General features: G+C 37.5%; 1 protein-coding gene across 23 annotated transcripts in view; it reads right to left on the reverse strand.

The window, feature by feature from the left end:
* Positions 1 to 19,273, reverse strand: part of CADPS2 (calcium dependent secretion activator 2) — a 540,930-nt gene that overhangs the window by 144,063 nt on the left and 377,594 nt on the right. For 16 of the 23 annotated variants that reach the window (XM_045052688.1, XM_045052669.1, XM_045052676.1 and 13 more), the window contains 5 exons: positions 15,060 to 15,168; positions 13,855 to 14,055; positions 12,369 to 12,377; positions 6,739 to 6,875; positions 4,278 to 4,465 (listed from right to left, as the gene is read on the reverse strand). In XM_045052688.1, the coding sequence (XP_044908623.1) occupies positions 4,278 to 4,465; positions 6,739 to 6,875; positions 12,369 to 12,377; positions 13,855 to 14,055; positions 15,060 to 15,168 (644 nt within the window). The remainder of the gene's footprint in view (positions 1 to 4,277; positions 4,466 to 6,738; positions 6,876 to 12,368; positions 12,378 to 13,854; positions 14,056 to 15,059; positions 15,169 to 19,273) is intronic. The other 7 variants (XM_045052667.1, XM_045052674.1, XM_023250526.2 and 4 more) reach the window with 1 other exon arrangement.

Consider the following 19,273-nt stretch of genomic DNA (forward strand, 5'->3'; position numbering starts at 1 on the left):
CAGATAAAAACGATCATAAAGAGAGACTATGGCAAATACTGTAGAAAAGTCGGACTTGACATTGATGGTATTTTTAACAAAAGTCTGTATAAATATCAGATACTGCAGACTTGGATAAGAGAAGCTTATTTTCATAAGGCGAGGTTGCTAAAACCTGAATATTCTTTCAGCAAAGAAATGAAGATTATAATTACATATGCACTGAAATATTTCCACTTAGATGAGCTATCACAGCTCTACCTATTTTTCACATTTTTTTCTCCTTACAGTTTACGTCCCTGTGGCTGGGTGGCAAAGGGAAAAAGCACTGTTAGAATAACAACTAATAAGTACTGATAATTATCCAGTATCTTCATATTAGCATTTCCCCTTTTACACACGAGAACTTGGGAGTTTCAGAAAGATTAAGTCATTTGCCCAAAATGGGTCAGTTTGCAGATTTCGGAGTTAGATTCAAGTAGTGATCTTTTGCCTCTTTTTATTCGTTCACTGTGATGGCATGACATTTCTGAATGACATCATACCCGTCAGCTTATCTTAGATAATTTCTACCTCAAACTGAGGTTCAAATTTCCCTAAAACTGCATTTCTTCCTTTCTTTTTTAAGCTGCACGTGACCTAAATGTTGAATCCCAGACTGACCCGTATTTGTTTTATACCATGCAGAGATATCTGAAAATGTACACATTTTAACCCAGAAAATGGATTTATGTTAAGCATAACACAAGCATGAACATATAAGCACACCTTATATTATACTTTGCAGTGTACCATTATAAAGAAAACAATAGCTTTACAGAATAAAGGTAACTATGGCAACCTATAGATTCAAATCAGCCTGCCTCCAAGGTGGCAGTTCCCAGCTGCCTCAGTAACTTTCTATTAAAATGTGTCTCAAACATACACGTTTTGGGGAAGCATTAGCTGAATGTCCTACTTAAGGTTCTCAACTTAATTATCCCTTTCAGTGTTAATGATGAAAATAATCTGATCGTACCAAATTCTTTGGGTAGGTCTGTTTCAGTACAACCTTCTCAGCCTCTTGCATTTCGGAATCCTGCCTAACTAACATTGGGAGACGTATCTTTTGACATCCATTGGTCAGGAGGAGGTAAGACAGAGTCAGGAGCTAAGAAACAGTTTTAGTTAAAAAAAAACAAAAAAACTGCTCATGTTGGCTATTGATTAGTGATCCTGACTGTCCCCTGTTGTTGCCACCCCGTTACCCTCCACCCCCCCACCAAAGTTTATGGAGTGTAGATGGTTTAGTTTAGGGTAATGGGAAATGACTACAATCTGCAGTTTCCCCTTAATTCTCAAGTTAAGGTTGTGTTCCATAATTAGGTCCCAGATCCTGAAACCAGGATTGGTTTTCATTTACTGTGGAATGAGAATGGCAACAATGACAACTTCAACTCAGCAAATACTTACTGTGTGCCCACAATGTATAAGGCAGTGTGGTCTCCTCCTGCAGAGCACAACAGGTGAACGAGAGCTAGGTTTTGCCTTTAAAATATGACCTACTAGGATAGAAGCAGGTGAGTGTGGGCATGGATGCAGCATGTAGGTATGCAGGATAAAGTTCATAAGAAAACTACAGGCATAAGGTTTTTAGTGTTTAAGTTAACTGAAGCTTTCTTTGAGGAGCTTTATGATACAGGACGATTACAAATTTGGGAAATGACAAATAGGACATGATGAATAAATGAGTTGTCTGGGGTAAAGATTATATATGGAGGCATACTGGAAGAGAAGTCTGGGTAGATCAGACAAGAAATATGTAGAGAAAACCCTAACAATATAGATTGGAACTTCTCTTTAATTTCCTAATCAAACAAGGATCACTGAAGTTTTTTGTAAAGGAGTAGAATAAAAGTTAATCTGTAATTTTGAAGGTGATTGCTAGACTTTTGTAGGGAGGGCAAAAAGCAGCAGGGAGGAGTGCCTGGATAGCTCTGTTGGTTAAGCGTCAGACTCTTGATTTCAACTCAGGTTGTGATCTCATGGTTTCTGAGATCAAGCCCCACATCGTGATCTGCATTGAGGGTAGAGCCTAAGATTCTCCCTCCCTCTTCCCTTCTCCCTGGCTTGTGCTCTCTCTTAAAATAATTTTTTTTAAAAAAGCAGTAGAGATGGATGGGGCACCTGGGTGGCTCAGTCGGTTGAACCTCTGACCTCAGCTCAGGTCATGATCTCATGCTCTGTGAGTTAGGGTCCTGCATCAGGCTCTGTGCTGACAGCTTGGAGCCTGGAGCCTGCTTTGGATTCTGTGTCTACCTCTCTCTCTCTCTGCCCCTCCCCTGCTCATGCTCTTTCTCAAAAATGAATAAACTTAAAACAAAATTAAAAAAAAGCAGTAGAGACATGTATAAAGATAAATAAGCAAGAAAAAAATGAAGGCTTGAATTAGGATAGTGCAATGAAAATGATAAAAAAGCGAACCTGAGGAGTGCTCAGTGTTAACACTGGCAACAGACTGGGTCTAGAAGGTAAAAGCAAAAGATGAATGGAAAATGAATATGTCATTAATGGAAGTGATATTAACATAACTAGTGAAGTCATTCATTCACTCATCAAATGTTTACTGAGCACTTATTTCGTTCCTCTTTGCCAGGTACCCTGCTAAGAGGTACAGAAGCTGGTCTAGTGAGATGACAGACTTATTTTATACAGAGTTGACCAGTTGAAAGTACCAGAACATTCAAGCCATCCATGGTCAATAGAGACCTATACTTTAGAAGAGTCATTGGGATGGAGTTGTCTGTAAAAAGAGAGGTCGGTGTGGAAAGGGGCAAGATCACTGAAGTACAATTTTTCTGTGAAGTAGAAAAATTCTCAGAAAGAAGAGCAAGTTCAAGAACAGATGTGAGAAAAGAGCTATCCTGTACCTGGGAGTCTGGAGGAACAACAATTATTAGCAAAGAGATGGTCAAAAATAAATAAGGGGAGAGCCGACATGAGGCGGTACGGCACCAGGGAGATAAGCAGCAGTTCAAGCAGCACAGACCCTGGGAAATTCAAGAGCATCATCTTTTCAGTGGGAGTAGCGAAGGTGAAGCCGGAGAAGAGGTTCCTGGATTAGGTCATTATGCAATCTATTTCAAGAAGCCTTGTTGGTAAGTGAGGAGCTAGAAGCCAGAAGCAGATGGGGGAATGGAGACAGAAGATTGGTTGGGGAGATAAAGAGAACAATGGAAAGGTAGCTTGACATAATAACAACACTTACGACAACATAAACTACCAGTTAACATTTTTTTTTTTTTGACAAATCATGTGTCAGGCAGTGTTCTAAGTACCTGACACATACTAATGCACTTAATCCCTAGCCAATTCATGACTTCTGAGAAAGATGCTATGCTCTATCCTTCTCAAGGACAGGAAAACCCAGACACTTCACTAGATGATGAAGCTTACCCTACCTCACACTGTTAATTTGTATTCCTTTGAACTCAGCACTCTGACTTCAGAGCCCCTTGACCATCCTGTAATGCTGTGAGACTAGCAAAAGCTTACACAGGTTTGTGGGAAGAAAGGAAATAGGAAGATGGAGAGATGGAATGATGGTTGAAACAAGCCAAAAGGGGGATGGGATAAGGGGTAACCCCTTTGTGGGAGGAACCCTAATAAGGTTCCCTGGAACAGAATGAAGAAAAGGTAGGGAACGAGACATGGAGAGATTTTAAGCTCAGAAGCACATAGCTGTGGGGGGCCTGTATTAGGTGATTTTTTTTGTCCTTTTGGTAAAGCAAAAGGTGAGGTCACTGGCTTAGGGTGCTAAAATGGGACACTTGTTCCTAAGGTACAGAGCAGGAGCTAAGAGGAGACTCCCCATAAACCTCCTTATTTATCTTGCTTTATCAATGAAAACTTATTCCACAGTGGAAAGGCAAGGATGGACCATTAGGTATACACGGACCTGTCAACAAGTTCTACCCAGACATACATATGCATCATGATGAAAATACAGAGGACACTTCAGCTGTGCAGACCCGAGTGCGAGGTGGTACCTAAGAACTAAAAGGCAACTTCTAATCTCCTAGATATTCTCTTCCTTTCTCTTTCAAGTGGCTTCAATGGCAAAAAGAAACATAAAGTGCAGCCAACCTAAATCAACAGCATATTGATGTACATTTTTCCTTTGTGGGTTTTTTTCCCCGTCTCTTGCAAGAAGTGCTTGCTATTTAAAATCTGTTACTAGGTGATAGTGGCAAAGCACATTTTTCTCTCTTCCCAAGTCAACCCTACATATATCACTGCGTGTTTGCAAGTAAAAATACCTGTTGCCATGCACGTGAGAGGCGCAGAATGCAAAGCTGTAATGGAGCAGGGTTGGGTCAATGACAGCACCGTTTTCTGAATGTTCCATCAGTTCTGTAAGGTAGCAGAGATGTCTGTGACAGCCTCTCACACCATAACGGGCACAGTACTCATCTAACACAAAGACTTGGCCAGGGCTAAACCAACCCTGCAAAAGAAAAAAAAAATTTTTTTTTCTTTCTGTACTAGGATTTGCTTTTCTGTAGGCACTCTTAGACATTATAAGAAGAAGCTGCATCAAAGTGTCTTTTGATATATTTTTTTTATTAGTAGCATGTTGCATGTTATTTTCAGAAAGCTAATGTCAACAGTTTTGGACCTGATCTGGGACGCTGGTCACCTAACACCATTCTCTCTTTATTGCCACGGCAAGGCACGGGAAACCGGTTTTTCTCCACCGTCATTCAAAATTAACCAAATTTATTCACAGTATCTAAAATTGTCAGTCACGAAGAATAACATTCTGACAAACTTCGATCCATGAATGAGTCAATTAAAAAGAGAACGGTAAATCAGACACCATAATCGAAACTGCCGAGTTGCCAGAAGCACTTTTATAAGAAAATCCTAGTTAAGTCTAGCAGCGGTAAACATATGCTATTTGGAAATTTACATTTTTGGGACATTGTTCTCGTTCTGTTTGTCCTTCTGTGACCAATATAACAGAGTTAATGTTTTATAATAGTTTATGGTGTTCTTGAAACGAGATGTGAAAGGTGTGTGTGTCCGTGCGCGCGCGTGCGTGCGTGTGTGTGTGTGTGTGTGTGTGCCAACTGAACCAGCAGGTAGTGTCTGCTTGGCTAATACTGGAGGGCAGGGTTAGGCAGAGTTGGTTCATAAAATGTTTTGATGGATTATATGAACTAAGAAATAAATGGTTTTAAAAGGGGGCAGGATAATGGCGCAAGAGAAGGAAAACATTGGTGAGAAATGCAGAAAGCTAAGACAGCAAGAACACTAAGACGGAGAAAAACAAGCTCTCAAAAACTTACTGTGGTGACGGTGCAGGCACCGAACTGGACATACAATATTATGCGCTCTCTGTAATATTAAAGCCATCGTGCCTGGTAGTTACTATGCTCTCCCTGTCACAGCCACATAAGCTACAATGCAGCAACATTTAGTGAATTGCTCGAGACACTGAAAGTCGACTGTCGGGCCATGATTTACATCCAGGGCCATCCATCCTGCCTCCAAACACCCTTTTCTCATCACACCATGCTCACTACCCTCTAGATGCAGTTGAAGACACACTGTAGTGCTCTCCTCAGACTCCTTATGACACGTGGGGTCATCCACTTAACCAAAACAACTTTTGTAATTCAGTACCTAACTCCACTGAGTTGAAATCCACCAGGGAAGCCCGTCATTGATGTCCACTGTGTGTGTGCTTGTCCCCGGAAAGGCACCATCAGGTCTTGTGATGATTTCACTCTCCATATAATTGTAAAGTTTGGGCTGGATCAGGTTTAAACCATGCACGTAGTGTACTTAATAATGAATGTACAAATGACTTATCAGGACAGTAAATAGGGATCACAGCAGTAAGTGGTTTTAATTCCTCCTGCCTATTCAAACATGTCCAATGAGCTTGGAGCACATCCTGTCTAAAATCTTACTTTAAAGAGACCGTAGCTTTATTGTAGGTAGCTACCATACCATGTTCAGCAGTCAAAAGACCATGTGGTGATGGAAACAGGCATATTCAGGCTGGACACATTTCAGAGGAATGGCCGCTGATATAAATCCTTGGAAAGGCACGTGCAATTCCTAGGCTACAGTTTAATGCCCACATTCTGAGGGGTCAAGCATTCCTTCTATATGTAAACGGTACTTTATATGCCAAATTCTGCCTGGTTTCCACACATAGAGAGTAGCAGTTTAGCTACTTGATTTAGTTTTCTTAAGGAATTCAAGTTGTCTTTGGAAGGTTAAAGGAAACCAAAGGTTTCTTGTTACATGTTGCCCTGTCATATCATTTATCCCACTGTTTCTTTCCCCCGCCACTTAGGTTGTCTTTCTAGAAACAAGAGAGAAACGAAAGATATCAACATTTGGTGAGACTTTAAACCTTAAAATGTCTCTACAGGTGTTAGTAAATCCTATCCCAGAGGTGTGTTTTTTTTTTTTCCTTCATTAAAGCCTTTATTTTCATTCAGCCTTCTCCAGAGGGACTGATAAACCACAAGTCAGTGTCTGTTTGAGTCTATTCTCCTGTCTATTGAGTGGCACAGCAGTGGTCTTCAAGTGTATAATTTTCAAATTGGGAAGCAATCGATTGGAATCCTTTATCCCTAACTCCCAACTACAGTTATTAAAGGGGTCAGGAATAAAATGCCGCTTCATAACAAGTGTTTCTCACTTAAAAAAAAATCTTTCATTCCAACCTACAGGGAACTGGATGGACAGACTTGTACTCACCAAGCAAGAATAGGAATCATTCAGTCTGTGATCCAAAGTCTGCCTCTGGAGCAGTCTAAAAAGGAAGGCGTGGTCAAGCTTGCAAGGATTAGCAGAAATAAACTCATCCATACCATGTTTCTGAAAACGGTCTGCATCTGTAAATCCAGAAAAGCATGTATAATACATTTACTTTCCTGGCTTACTCATGGGCAAATACAGTTTTTGAACACCAAATGCATGCCTCATGATAACACACTATTTTCTATTGCAAAAAATAGGATGCCAGGAATCCAGCATATTAACATAAATTGCAATTTTTCTGCAGCCTAGTGAAAAATGATCTGGAAAAATCTGCAGATCATTTGAAATGAGGAAATCCTACTTTCAATCAGAGCCTCTTCTAATATTCATAACAGAAATAATCTTATTTTCCAATTTTAAGAAAGTAGATACATTTTAAGTATGTGTTTAAAGAAGGAATTGACTGGAAAAGAACCCAGGTCTAGTCATAAAAAAAATAGCAATGATGGCTAGAAGCTTGCTTTCCAAATGGCAAACTAGGACAGAAATGAACACACAGGCTTCTGCTGGATCACTTCCAGTCTTTTTTTTTTTTTTTTTGAGCCTTTAATGGGACCAACCTTCATGTAGAAATGGCACTGAATGCTCTCAAGCTTCAAGTTTAAGAGATAGGAAAAAGGGAGCATCATGTTTGTGCAAATACGCAGACAAAGCATAACGTCCCAAATGGCACTTCAATCAAAGACCCAAATTTCTTGTTCTTTGCAGATTGCATCTTTCAACGCCTGCAGACCCTGCGGGTTTATCAAAAGGCAAGCTTTTAGGACTGCTTTCATTAATGGTATGTTTTGTCAAAGTCTTCAATGTGAATTATTTACTAAGTAGAGAGAAAAAAAAGACACACACCACCCAAAAGGAGTGCTGGGGTGTTACTACATTAGCTCTGTTAGAAATGTAGCGTGCATCAGGCAAGCAATCAGTTATCAGGGTAAAAGTGGACTCTCCTGACAATGGTGGGGCCGAGGCTCCATTGTTCCTTAAAATTCATAGACAGATCTCATTCTGGTCATCACAAGAAGTAGAGTCCTAAATGTAAGCCAAATGTAATTTTTAAAACCTATATGGTACAATCCTAAAATTGTAAAGGAAGGAAGACAAAAGTTTATTGATTAAACGCAATTATAGAGTCAGGCTCATAATAAAACTCAATATTGATCTGTGGACATGATGCTAACATAATCAGTCACATTTAGATATTTAGCCCAGATCATATTGATCCTATGTCAAGTTCAACTTTCAGCCATATTTGTGGATGGAAGAACTATGTAATTCAAGCTGAAGGGTCTTCAGAATCACATTAAAAAAAAAATCTCACATCAGTGCAGATGTGAATGCAGCAAGTTAGCAATGAATGGGTGTTCATAGATGATGTAAGGTATTGGGTTGTGATCCATGGAGAAACTGCCATATGTATTCCCTTGCATTCACTAATTACTTAACTGAATGATTAAATGCATTACATGTGGTAAATTAGTATTAACTGGATGAACACCAAATGTTATTAAACTGCTCTTCCTGAATTGAGAAATGAGACAATCCAAATTCTCTTGTACTTTATTTGTATGTATAATAGTCTTTCAAAATAAAGTTACATATATAATAATGCAAAAATAATATCAAATTAGTAGACAGCATATTGAAAAATGCAAGGTACATATATAATAAAACTGTTATTTTGTGTTCTAAATAATCTTAGAATCTTCATTTCTCCATTTGTTTGAGTGAAAAAAATCTTTTAGTAACATCTTTATGAAATTACTAGTTTTATAAAACATCTGAATTTTATTCATTATTTCTTTCAACGGAGAAGGTCATAACAAGTTAAAAATAACACTCACTTAAGGCTTATCTGTTAAGAATAGGATATACAATAAATTTCACAGAAAACCCACAATTCTTTTACACTTCTACAAAATACATACATTACATACATAAATACATACAATACATTGTACATAATTCTCTTTTTGCTTCCACCCTTTATAGAGGTTTATAGAAGCAATTTTTTTCATTTTAAAGCAAAGTGTTTACAGTCTTTAAATAAAATCTACAAGGTCCTGAAAAATATGACTTATGGTTCATTTCTGCAATCAAATCGTATTTTTAAAAATGAATTTACTTTACGAAGTATTTTCCTCATGAAATGTAACTCTAAACCACACATTTGCCTATGTGTTAAGCCCTTCTGAATCACACACATGAATGAAAAATTACTTTGCCAACAATTGGCTTTCGTGATAAAAATATTCCTAATAGCAGTTTAAGTCACAAAAATGGACTCCATATCAACAGTGATAAAATATGCAGGCCAACAAAATTCTATTAAAGAAAGAAACCCCACAATCTCGCTGGGGCTATATTTCCATCAAAGTGAAATGTATTCTTAGGGATTGCCCCATCTTCAAAATACAGGCTGCAAAGACCAAGCTGTTCTACTTTCTTTTTATACCTTATAAGCACAATTTGAAATACTTCATGCAAATATATTTCACGATGCACCACTGATTCATTAGTTTCTATAAATTCATGAAGAAATAAATTTTGAAAAAGCAACAGTTTTGATCTCTGTGTGAGAAATATTTCACTTTAAAACACCCGCTCATGAACCAAAGTACAATAGGAAAACTATTGTTGAAATACTATCTAGTTTCTTATTTCTGTACAAGAATATTTTCATGTAGTTTTCTCTTGGCATAACATACCTACATTTACTCTTAGAAAATGCAGAGATATCATCTGGATATCAATTACATACCAAATGCAAAGCTCGGAGACCGGCTTTAAAACTGGGTTATACTCGATTATCTTCAATTAATGTTTATTATAACACAAAATTATGGTGACTAGTTTTAAATGAAAAATTATTCATGGCACTAATCAAACGTTCACCGATAAGGACAAATTTCAGTTCAGTTTGTCTTCCGAAACGGTGTAAGAAAATTATCAAAAGAAACCGACGAGATTTGAGCTTGAACAACGCACTGCAAAACTGTCACAAATTGTGATGATTAACCTATGGACTAACTACAGATGTGGGACATGGTAATTGAGGATACTGGTGGAGAGTTTCTATGGTAACAGTTGGCTATATGCGCCAGCGTCTTTAGGTGGTACTGTCACCAGGTGTGGTAAAAGTGGATGGAATAAAACCCAAATTGAGAAAGATTATTATTTGCTATAGATGTATGGAATTATAGAGGCTTATTCAAACGGAACCTGAAAATTTAAATTTGTCATTAGGGTAACAGCTGTTAGAAGTCCAGGGAAAAGAATGAGTAGGCTGACAGTACCAATTTAAACAGTTAACACTGACTTGAAAACAGCTAGCCTAGGAAACAACGCGAGGACTATTAGCAGGCTGGTAGGCCCCCCTGTGGTGTGTGGGAGGGGGCTCTTCGGTAGACACTGACCACGGCCGGCCCCTGTGTGCTCAAGAATGCAAACACGAGGATAGGCACTTGAAATCAGAGTTCAGGATGTGAGGGGGAAAAAAGTTAACTGAAGGGGCACCTGGGTGGCTCAGTTGGTTAAGCGTCTGACTCCACCTCAGGTCATGATCTCACAGTTTGTGAGTTCAAGCCCCGCGTCAGGCTCTGTGCCTGGAGCCCACTTCGAGTTCTGTGTCTCTCCTTCTCTCTCTGCCCCTCCCCTGCCCCTGCTCACACTGTGTCTTTCTCAAAAATAAATATTAAAAAATTTTTTTAAAAAAAATCAACTGAAATGTTTCTTCTTTTGCAACTAATTCTAAGGATGGTGTGTGTGTGTGTGTGTGTGTGTGTGTGTACGCATGTACGCTCACTGCTCTTGGTGTTGAGAGAAATTAGAATATAAAATGGGAGAAAAGGATGTGAGGGAGGGGAAAATGTGACACTGCAGGGGAAGAGGCAGGCATCCCTTAGCATTCTGAGAACACTCTGGTGTTCAGACCTGGGACTCAGGTACCAAAAGGACTATGAAAAAGGTGTTGCTACCTAAGAGTGCATCTCCTCCTCTGCAAAATCCTGAACTGAACTAAGCAGCATATGAATCTTTTCAAATACAATAACTTGATTTAAGACTGTCCTATGGTTAAGAGCTTGCTGGTAGCTGCATTTGCTGATACCCACATCTGATTATACTTTCCTTTTAGGTCAAATTCTCAATGAGCTTGAAAATTCACATGAAGTTAAACATGGGACAGATAAGGACCACTTGTCTTTTTATAGCACCCACGTAGCCACTAATAGGAAGTTCCAGGTTACAAAATTTTATGTAGATCTTGGTTAATATTGTTTTATGTACACATGTATTATGCTGAACACCAAAGAGAAATGTTGATACGTATATTAATTAGGAGTTTGTTCACACCTCTATTATCGATCGAAATAATTTCTTAGCTTGTTTTTGTTAAATTGATTAAAACCGGATGTATGAATTTACACATCTAGCTTTCTGCAACGAATAACAAATAAGGAGTATTTTCACAAGACAATTTTAATCAACACATACAGACTAGAATCACAGGCAAGGTATTATTTGAAATAGTATATTATAATATATATAATATATTCAATGTAAGATAAAACATACCTATGAAGTATGAAATTCAACTTACTAGATTAGTCAAGACAATAAGCTCATAAAATTAAATGTAAGCTTATATTCCAATTTAAGATTTTTTTAAAATCTGGCTTAAAATAAAAAGGTAAATTTTCTGGTTCTTTTTTGACATTATTGGAAATGAACTGTGTTGTACTGTATTGTGTTACATACATATTGTATTGCATTATATACATGAGAGAAAAATGAAAAACAGTTGCTTTGCATAGAAAAGGACAGTTTAATCAAAGACTGCCTGTCAGTCTGGCAGAAGGCAATGTACTACTATCTGAAGCAGAGAAACTGGATATCAAGCCGACTCTCTATCTGTTCAGTTTACTCTATTTTCTTAAAATTTCTAAATATCCTGAAAGCTAAAGAAACAGGGAAGTTGAACAGATTCACTTACTAGAAAAATCTATAAATACATACCTTTATTTATATCCTAAAATAAGGTTATCTTCAAATAAGTTAGACTTTATAAATTTATTATTTTTTTCTGACTATCTCTAAACATTAAAAAATGTTTAGTTCTAAAAAAGGTTTAAGTTATAACATAAATACTTCAAAGATAATTCAGGAAATAGAGGAAATGGACTAGCAACTAGTCCCTTTAATTAAACTCATATACTGTGAATAATTTATTCTATTTATAAAACTGTGTTTAACACAGTGAAATACCATACACACAATTTAGTATTTTTCCACGTAACATTACTGAGTAGTGTTTTGCAGGCTGTTGTAATACCTTCGCAGCCATGACCTTTATGCCCATATGAATGGTAGATATTAGGTTGTTTCTACTTCTCTGTTGTGGCAAAAATAGACGTTTTTGTTTCATAAATGGCAAAGTTAACCTAAATATTCTGGGTTTGCCTAGAAAGTAGGAGACTGGCATTGTAAATAAGACCATGATATTCCTTCAACAATCACATTATTACAAAAATTTTAATACAATGAAGCAAAAAGAAAATCATGAAAACACTCACCTTTACCAGCTATAGGTCAGCAAAGGAGTGAAAAAGCATAGTTAAATAGATTAGGAGAATACTTATTTCTATAACTAGTCACTTTATTTTCATATTATCTTCTTAGTTTCTATTAACTAAGAACAACTCTAAAAGTTGTTCTTCCAAGAGATGACCAAAGAAGAAGAAAAAGGAATGCTATGGAAGTCATGGAATGAAGAAAATACTAAGGGCTAACTACTCTCTGGAAAGTTAAATGGTTTCTCTGATAGAGGTCAAGATCAGTATTCTTTTTTATTTTAGTTTTTTAAAAAATAATTGATCGTCCTGTTAGCTAACATAAAGTGTATGTTATGTATACAATGTATATACATATGTATATTTACATAGATATATTTATATATGTTATATATAATATATGCTATATATACAGTGTGTGTATATATATATGTATATATATATACACACACACAGACACACAGTGGTGTGTGTATATATATGTGCCTGTGTATATATACTATATGTGTGTATATATATATATATATTTATGTGTGTATATATACTAAACATATGGTATAACACAAAGGTAATTGGAGTTGAGCTCATATTCCATCTTTAATTATTTGGCCTTATGTACCGTTAAGATGCCTAGATGTGATACTGAAGGGGGCTCAAAAAGAAAAGAGAGTAGTTATTTGATGTGGAGAACAAAATAATGCACGTCAAGATGTTACTCTCCTGGAGAAGAGCCTTAACAGTAAAGGGTGTTGAATGAAAAGTCAAAATTTGAATTTAAAGTCATACCAAAAAAAGTCTTATTACAGAAGAGACCAGAGAAGTTTTGCAAGTGTAACAAATTAGAATATCTGGGTTTAATGATTATTAAAGCTGTGTTCGAAACGTTTCTGTAATTATTACATCATTCGTTATTAATCACTTGTAGATTCAAATGAAGAATAAAATTCTTGATTTAAATTAGCATAAAAAGAATGACATGAATACTAAGGTATGTAGATAAAGAAAGTTGGCTTGATGACTCATTCTTTTTTGTCAATCTACAACAGAAAATAGCCCTCTTATTCTTCTGAGTTAAGAACAACCCTAGAAAGTGACGGTTCATGATTTTGGTATTCTGGAGTCCTATCAATGCCCATTTAATTTTGCAATACTTTTTCCATTTTTGTAAAACACATTAAAAAAAGTTACAATTATAAGTATTAAAATAAATTTTCTTTTAGAAGTTTTGGAGAATTTTCTTATATGCCCTTGAGATGCCCAAATGTACCCCAATGCTTGGCAAATTTGTAACTGAAAACCCAGGCACCATTTATTCCAGATCCATATGAAAAATTAGAGAGCTGATTCTATGACTAATACAAACTATTTTTATTCAATTAGGAATTCGTTAATGATGTAAACTATGATACTGAACAAATTTGCCTCAGGCAATTTTATATATTATTAAGGTTATTAATTGATAATGAAATTATGTTTTAACAAAACTTACAAAGCTGAGCATCTGCATGGAGACTCCCTCCTTTAGGATTCAGTTTCTGGGTCTGAATTGCAGGAATGGGTTTATATGATTGACCTGTGGCCCTATACATGGCCTGAACCCATAATATTCTATCCTGTTCATCATCACTGGCAAATATCACCGTGTCTCCTTCTTTAACTGCATTAAAGAACATCTGTCCACCCTGAAGGCCTGTGGAGAAAGAAAGACATCATTAAAAAAACTTACGTAGTTGGCAGAGTTTTAAGCCCATTCGCTAAATGGTCTCATAGAAAAGAATGAATTTGATATCAATAGCTCGATGCTACTAAGAAAAGTTTAAATTTCCGTACTACTTTAAAAATTAAAAATCGCCTAGGGAAACGAATAGTTCATGGCACAGTAACATTATGCAAGCCATATAAACCTACTCCATAGAAATATATAGTGTAGTCTGAAAGCTCAGGCCGGAGAAGAAAGTCTTCTCTTGGCAGATTTCTAAACCTAGATGCAGGAGAAATATACGGTAATTTTAGCAGAAAAGGCAAAAATGATGCTTTTATCTGTATGGCATCTTATCCTCCACAAAATTCTTTCACAGAGATGACGTTTTTCATTTTTCACTGACCAATTAGTGAACATGATCACAGATTCCTACTTTTCATCTATGTGAAATTTTTAATCTCTGCATTTATTAAATCTATGTATTCCTTAATATTGCTTTATTAATTTCATTCCTGGCCACATATTCATTAATTCATTCTTTTACCAATTTTAGACACCAAATGTCTAGTACATACCTAGTATTAATATGGAGGTAAGGAGAGAAGTATAAGAATGTGCTACTGGGGAAAAAATCGATAGACTACATAAAAGTTCATTGATCATTTCTTTCCCTATTTCTGTCTCTTGTAACTTTTTGCCTTCCACTAAAGAAGTTTATGTAAGCATTGCTGATATTGCTCACAGAATTTTTCCAATTATTGTAACTTTCACTATTGCATCCTTGTCCTAAAGACGACAGAAATGATGAGTTTAGCCTAAAGCTAAGTAGTCCACAGAAAGATAGAAGTCGAATCTCATGAAGTCTTGTCCAGGTACCTCAGTGAAATATGCACCCTATTCATTCAGTGGAGCTTGAAACGTAGAACAGAGACAGGAGAGTTATGAGAATTTCATGAATGCGTGGCAGAGAAAGAGATTCGGCTTAGAATTACCTGGGTGGGGATCCGTATAATCCACAGTGTATCCTTCAAGCTGCATTAGTTCTTGTGGTTCAGACTTTTTTTCTCTATAACTGCACATAGCGAAGGTATACTGGCTAACCTGCACAAGAGAAGGTTTGCAGATTGCTAGCATTAAATCTCTTTTATTTTTTAACCAGAGGATTCTTTGCCAAATTTTAAAAATTCAATAGGTGTTAGCATTTTTCAAAACCTAACTCATAAATGAAAGCACCTTTCCTCTGCCAGCTTGCAGTTAGGCCTTTCCATGCCTACGATAACATTTCCCAAGCCAATGATCTGCTGGCCAAGATTCTATGAGACATTACTAGAAGCATCATAAAAAAGTATTTATGTTAAAAATAAGTTTGAGAATCACTGGGTTAAATAAAGATAAACAGGCTTCTTCTACTGCATGTTTTGTTATGGCCTTTAGTAGGCTAACATACTTTGCGAATCTCTAAGAGTAAGATATAACAGAAGCATTCTCAAACGTGTATGATCATGGAACTACACTTTAAAATGTACTTATTTCCAGACTTCAAAAAAAAAAAAAGATTTCAGGGGCGCCTGGGTGGCTCAGTTGGTTACGCATCTGAATTCGGCTCAGGTCATGATCATCTCACGGTTTGTGAGCTGGAGCCCTGCGTCACGCTCTCAGCTGTCAGCAGAGCCTGCTTCCAATCTTCTCTCCCCTTTTTTCTCTGCCCCTCACCTGCTTGTATGTGCACACAGATGTGTGCTGTCTCTCAAAATAAACAAATAAACAAATAAAAAGATTTCAATAAAAATTGGGAATTTACTGGCCCACATAAGCAAACCCACAGGAAGGTCCAGGGTGGAATGAGTTTTTTGGCAGCCAGAGACTCAACACTGCCAAGATCACTCTGTGTCTCCATTCTACTTCTCTTTTGAAAATGGCCTCATTTTCTTGTGCTGTGGTCTCAGTGACCTAGAACCACAGTGGCCAAAAGCTCTTCAGTCACCTCCCTGACTGTCCCACCTGGAGTCTTAAGGCCATATTTGGACCAATCACTACCGCTAAGGGGTAAAACTGACATTAGTCCAGTATGGGTCAAGAGCTTACATCTGTGGCAAAGAATGTCAAATGCTCCAACAGGTGGGCTCTGAGATGTTCCCCCCAAATAGAGAGGGGAAGTGCTGTTCCCAGCAGGAGAAAAGAATGTTTGGTGGATTAACACTTAAACTGCAAAATATCCTAGAACACAGGATTCCATGGAAAACAGTTTGGGTAATGTGAAATTATGCCCCCTTTCCACTTTTAAACATAAATGAAAGTAAGAAAACACAAAAAATACCTTTCAATACACAAAAACTAAAGAGGGCTCTAGAGCTAATTATGGAAAAAAGTTACACAGACTATGCTAAAGTTAAGAAATTCTCCTTATTAAAGGACACCACAAAGAAAGTAAATAGGAGGGGCACTTGGGTGGCTCAGTCGGTTAAGCCTCTGCCTTCAGCTCAGGTCATGATCTCTCGATTTGTGAGTTGGAGCCCTGCATCAGGCTCTGTGCTGACAGCTCAGAGCCTGGAGCCTGCTTTGGATTCTGTGTCTCTGGCTCTCTCTGCCCCTCCCCCACTTGTGCTCTGTCTCTATCAAAAATAAATAAAATGTTAAAAAAAAAAGAAGTAAAAAGGCAAAGCCATAAACTAAGATGTATGCAAAACATATATTCAGCAAAGAATTGCTACCTATCAATACGGGCTGACAGAGAAGAGCAACAACTGAGCGTCACTAGGGAAGAGGCAATTCTGCTTCAAGACTGTAGCATCACATCCCGAGTTTCCAGCCTGCTGGAAACTTCCTAGTATGTAAGCCTCACTGTTTATTACGCAATCCCTTTGATCCAGCAAATCTTAGAACTTATTCTGAGTAAACAAATGGAAAATATTCAAAGATGCATGCGTGGTATGTTCACTGCAGTACTGAATGTAAGCAAAAACTGGAAAAACCAATAGCGGTTTGGTTAAATACACTACAACATGATCACACAGTACAATGCTATTCAGCCTTCAAAGCACTTATGACAGATTTTTTTTTTCAAGACATATCTTTATTTCTAAGATATAACATAAAAAGCAGGCGGAAAAACAAAAATGTAGAGTGTACTTTTTTGGATAAACACTGTACATACATATGAACAGGATACAGATGAAAATATTTATACTAATTACTGAAAAGTGCTATTATGGGGATGCCTGGGTTACTCAGTCAGTTAAGCCTGATCTTAGCTCAGGTCCTGAAGCTCCACATTGGGCTCTGAGCTGGGTGTGAAGCCTACTTAAAAAAACAAAAAAACATATATGTGTGTGTGTGTATGTGTGTGTGTATACACATACACACACATATGTACATATAAATGTACATATACACCCACACATACATATTTAAAAGTTTTTGTCTGGATACAGTTAATGTATATATATATATATGTGTGTGTGTGTGCGTGTGTGTATATATATATTCAAACCCATTTTTCTTTTCTCTTTCCACAAAGGTAATTATCATGTTGGATTTTGTGTTTATTATTCCCATGCATGTTTTTACAACTTTTATTACATAAATTTTTAGGTTCTTAGACCCGGTTCCAACCTGGTTTATACATAGGCAGGGTGGTTTCCACACCAATAACAAGCAATGCTCTGGATACCAGTTGGGTATCCTACAATATGCTCAATTGTAACACTATACCAACACAGCACATAGAACTCAAATTCCATAGGTTAAGGGTCCAGTCCTACAAGACTGCCCCACCCCCACTCCCCCTCAGATGCCAGTCATAAACCCAGACTGTAACCTACAGATGGGAGGTTCTTACCACTCTCTCCTTGTACTCCATTTTTCAAGTTTATTTATTTGCACGTGGCGGGGGGGGGGGGTGCCATGGGGAAGGGAAGGGGGGTGCAGAGATAGAGGAAGAGAGAGAATCCCGAGCAGGTCCCATGCTGTCAGCACAGAGCCCAACTGCAGGAGCTCCAACTCACAAACCATGAGATCATGCCCAGAGTTTAAATCAAGAGTCAGAAGTTTGACTGAGCCACCCAGATACCCCTCTCTCCTTGTACTTCAGACACTAGTCCAAATTATTACCTGTATTTCTGACTGGCTACAGATCAGGGTTTCCCACAACCTCCTAAGTCTTCCATCTGTTCACCAACATGAAAAGCTCTCTCAACCCCCTTATTTTGTTTTTTTTTACAGAGGCTTCATTATAGAGGCTTGCTTGATTGATTAAATCACTGGCCATTGGCAATTTATCCAGCCTCTAGCCTGCCTCCTCCCTGAGGTCTGGGAGGATGTGGGGGGTAGGTGGAAGTGAAAGTTCCAGTTCTAATCACACTGTTGATTCTCTAGGCAAACAGCCCCCATGCTTAGGTGGGCTCTAAAATCATCTCATTAACATAAGACAGCTTTACCACTCAGTAGAAAAGTACAAGGATTCTATGCTAGAATGCGGATAAAGACCAAGTATGTATTTATCACAAATCACAATTGCCACATAAGTAAATTGAGAAAATCAAGTACTTCTTCACACATTTTAACACTCTGTATGAATAAATCATGTATCTTTCTTCTGCAACTTTTCCCCCCAAAAGTTCAACATGATGTTTAGCCATCTTGATACCTACTCTGTTATCTGAACTGCCACACTCTACCCAATGTCTTAATGATGGCCTTCAGTACCTTCCACTTGTTGCCATTAAAAATAGTGCCACAACGGTCATTCTCGCACACATGTGTTAGAGCTGCCTAAAGGGCTACATCAGGGAATTGCTAGGCTGTAGGGCATGTGTATCTACATCCTCACTAGACATTGCAAAACTACTTTCCAGTGCATACGTACACCAAGGGTCCAGGAGAGGTCCTGGTACTACATATCTTTGCTTAACTTGGTTTTTGAGTCTTTAATATTTTACCAACTTTGACGAATGGTACGTGGTGTGTCTCTATTCTTTGAATTTCTCTGAATTCTCTGAATTCTCATTACTAATATGGCTGAACATTTCCTATTTTTATTAGCCACTTGGGATTTCTTTTCTGTGGGTTACTTTATTAAACAAGTTTGCTCATTTCCTAATGTTATCAGTCATTCAAATCCTTTCCCCATAATCAGTTTTGCAAGAGATTTATTTACCTTTTTAAGCACCTGCAAGGAGTATCTTTGCATTTAGTTACTCCTCCCTAT

The sequence above is a fragment of the Felis catus genome, chromosome A2, assembly GCF_018350175.1.
Source record: "Felis catus isolate Fca126 chromosome A2, F.catus_Fca126_mat1.0, whole genome shotgun sequence".
NCBI lineage: Eukaryota > Metazoa > Chordata > Mammalia > Carnivora > Felidae > Felis > Felis catus.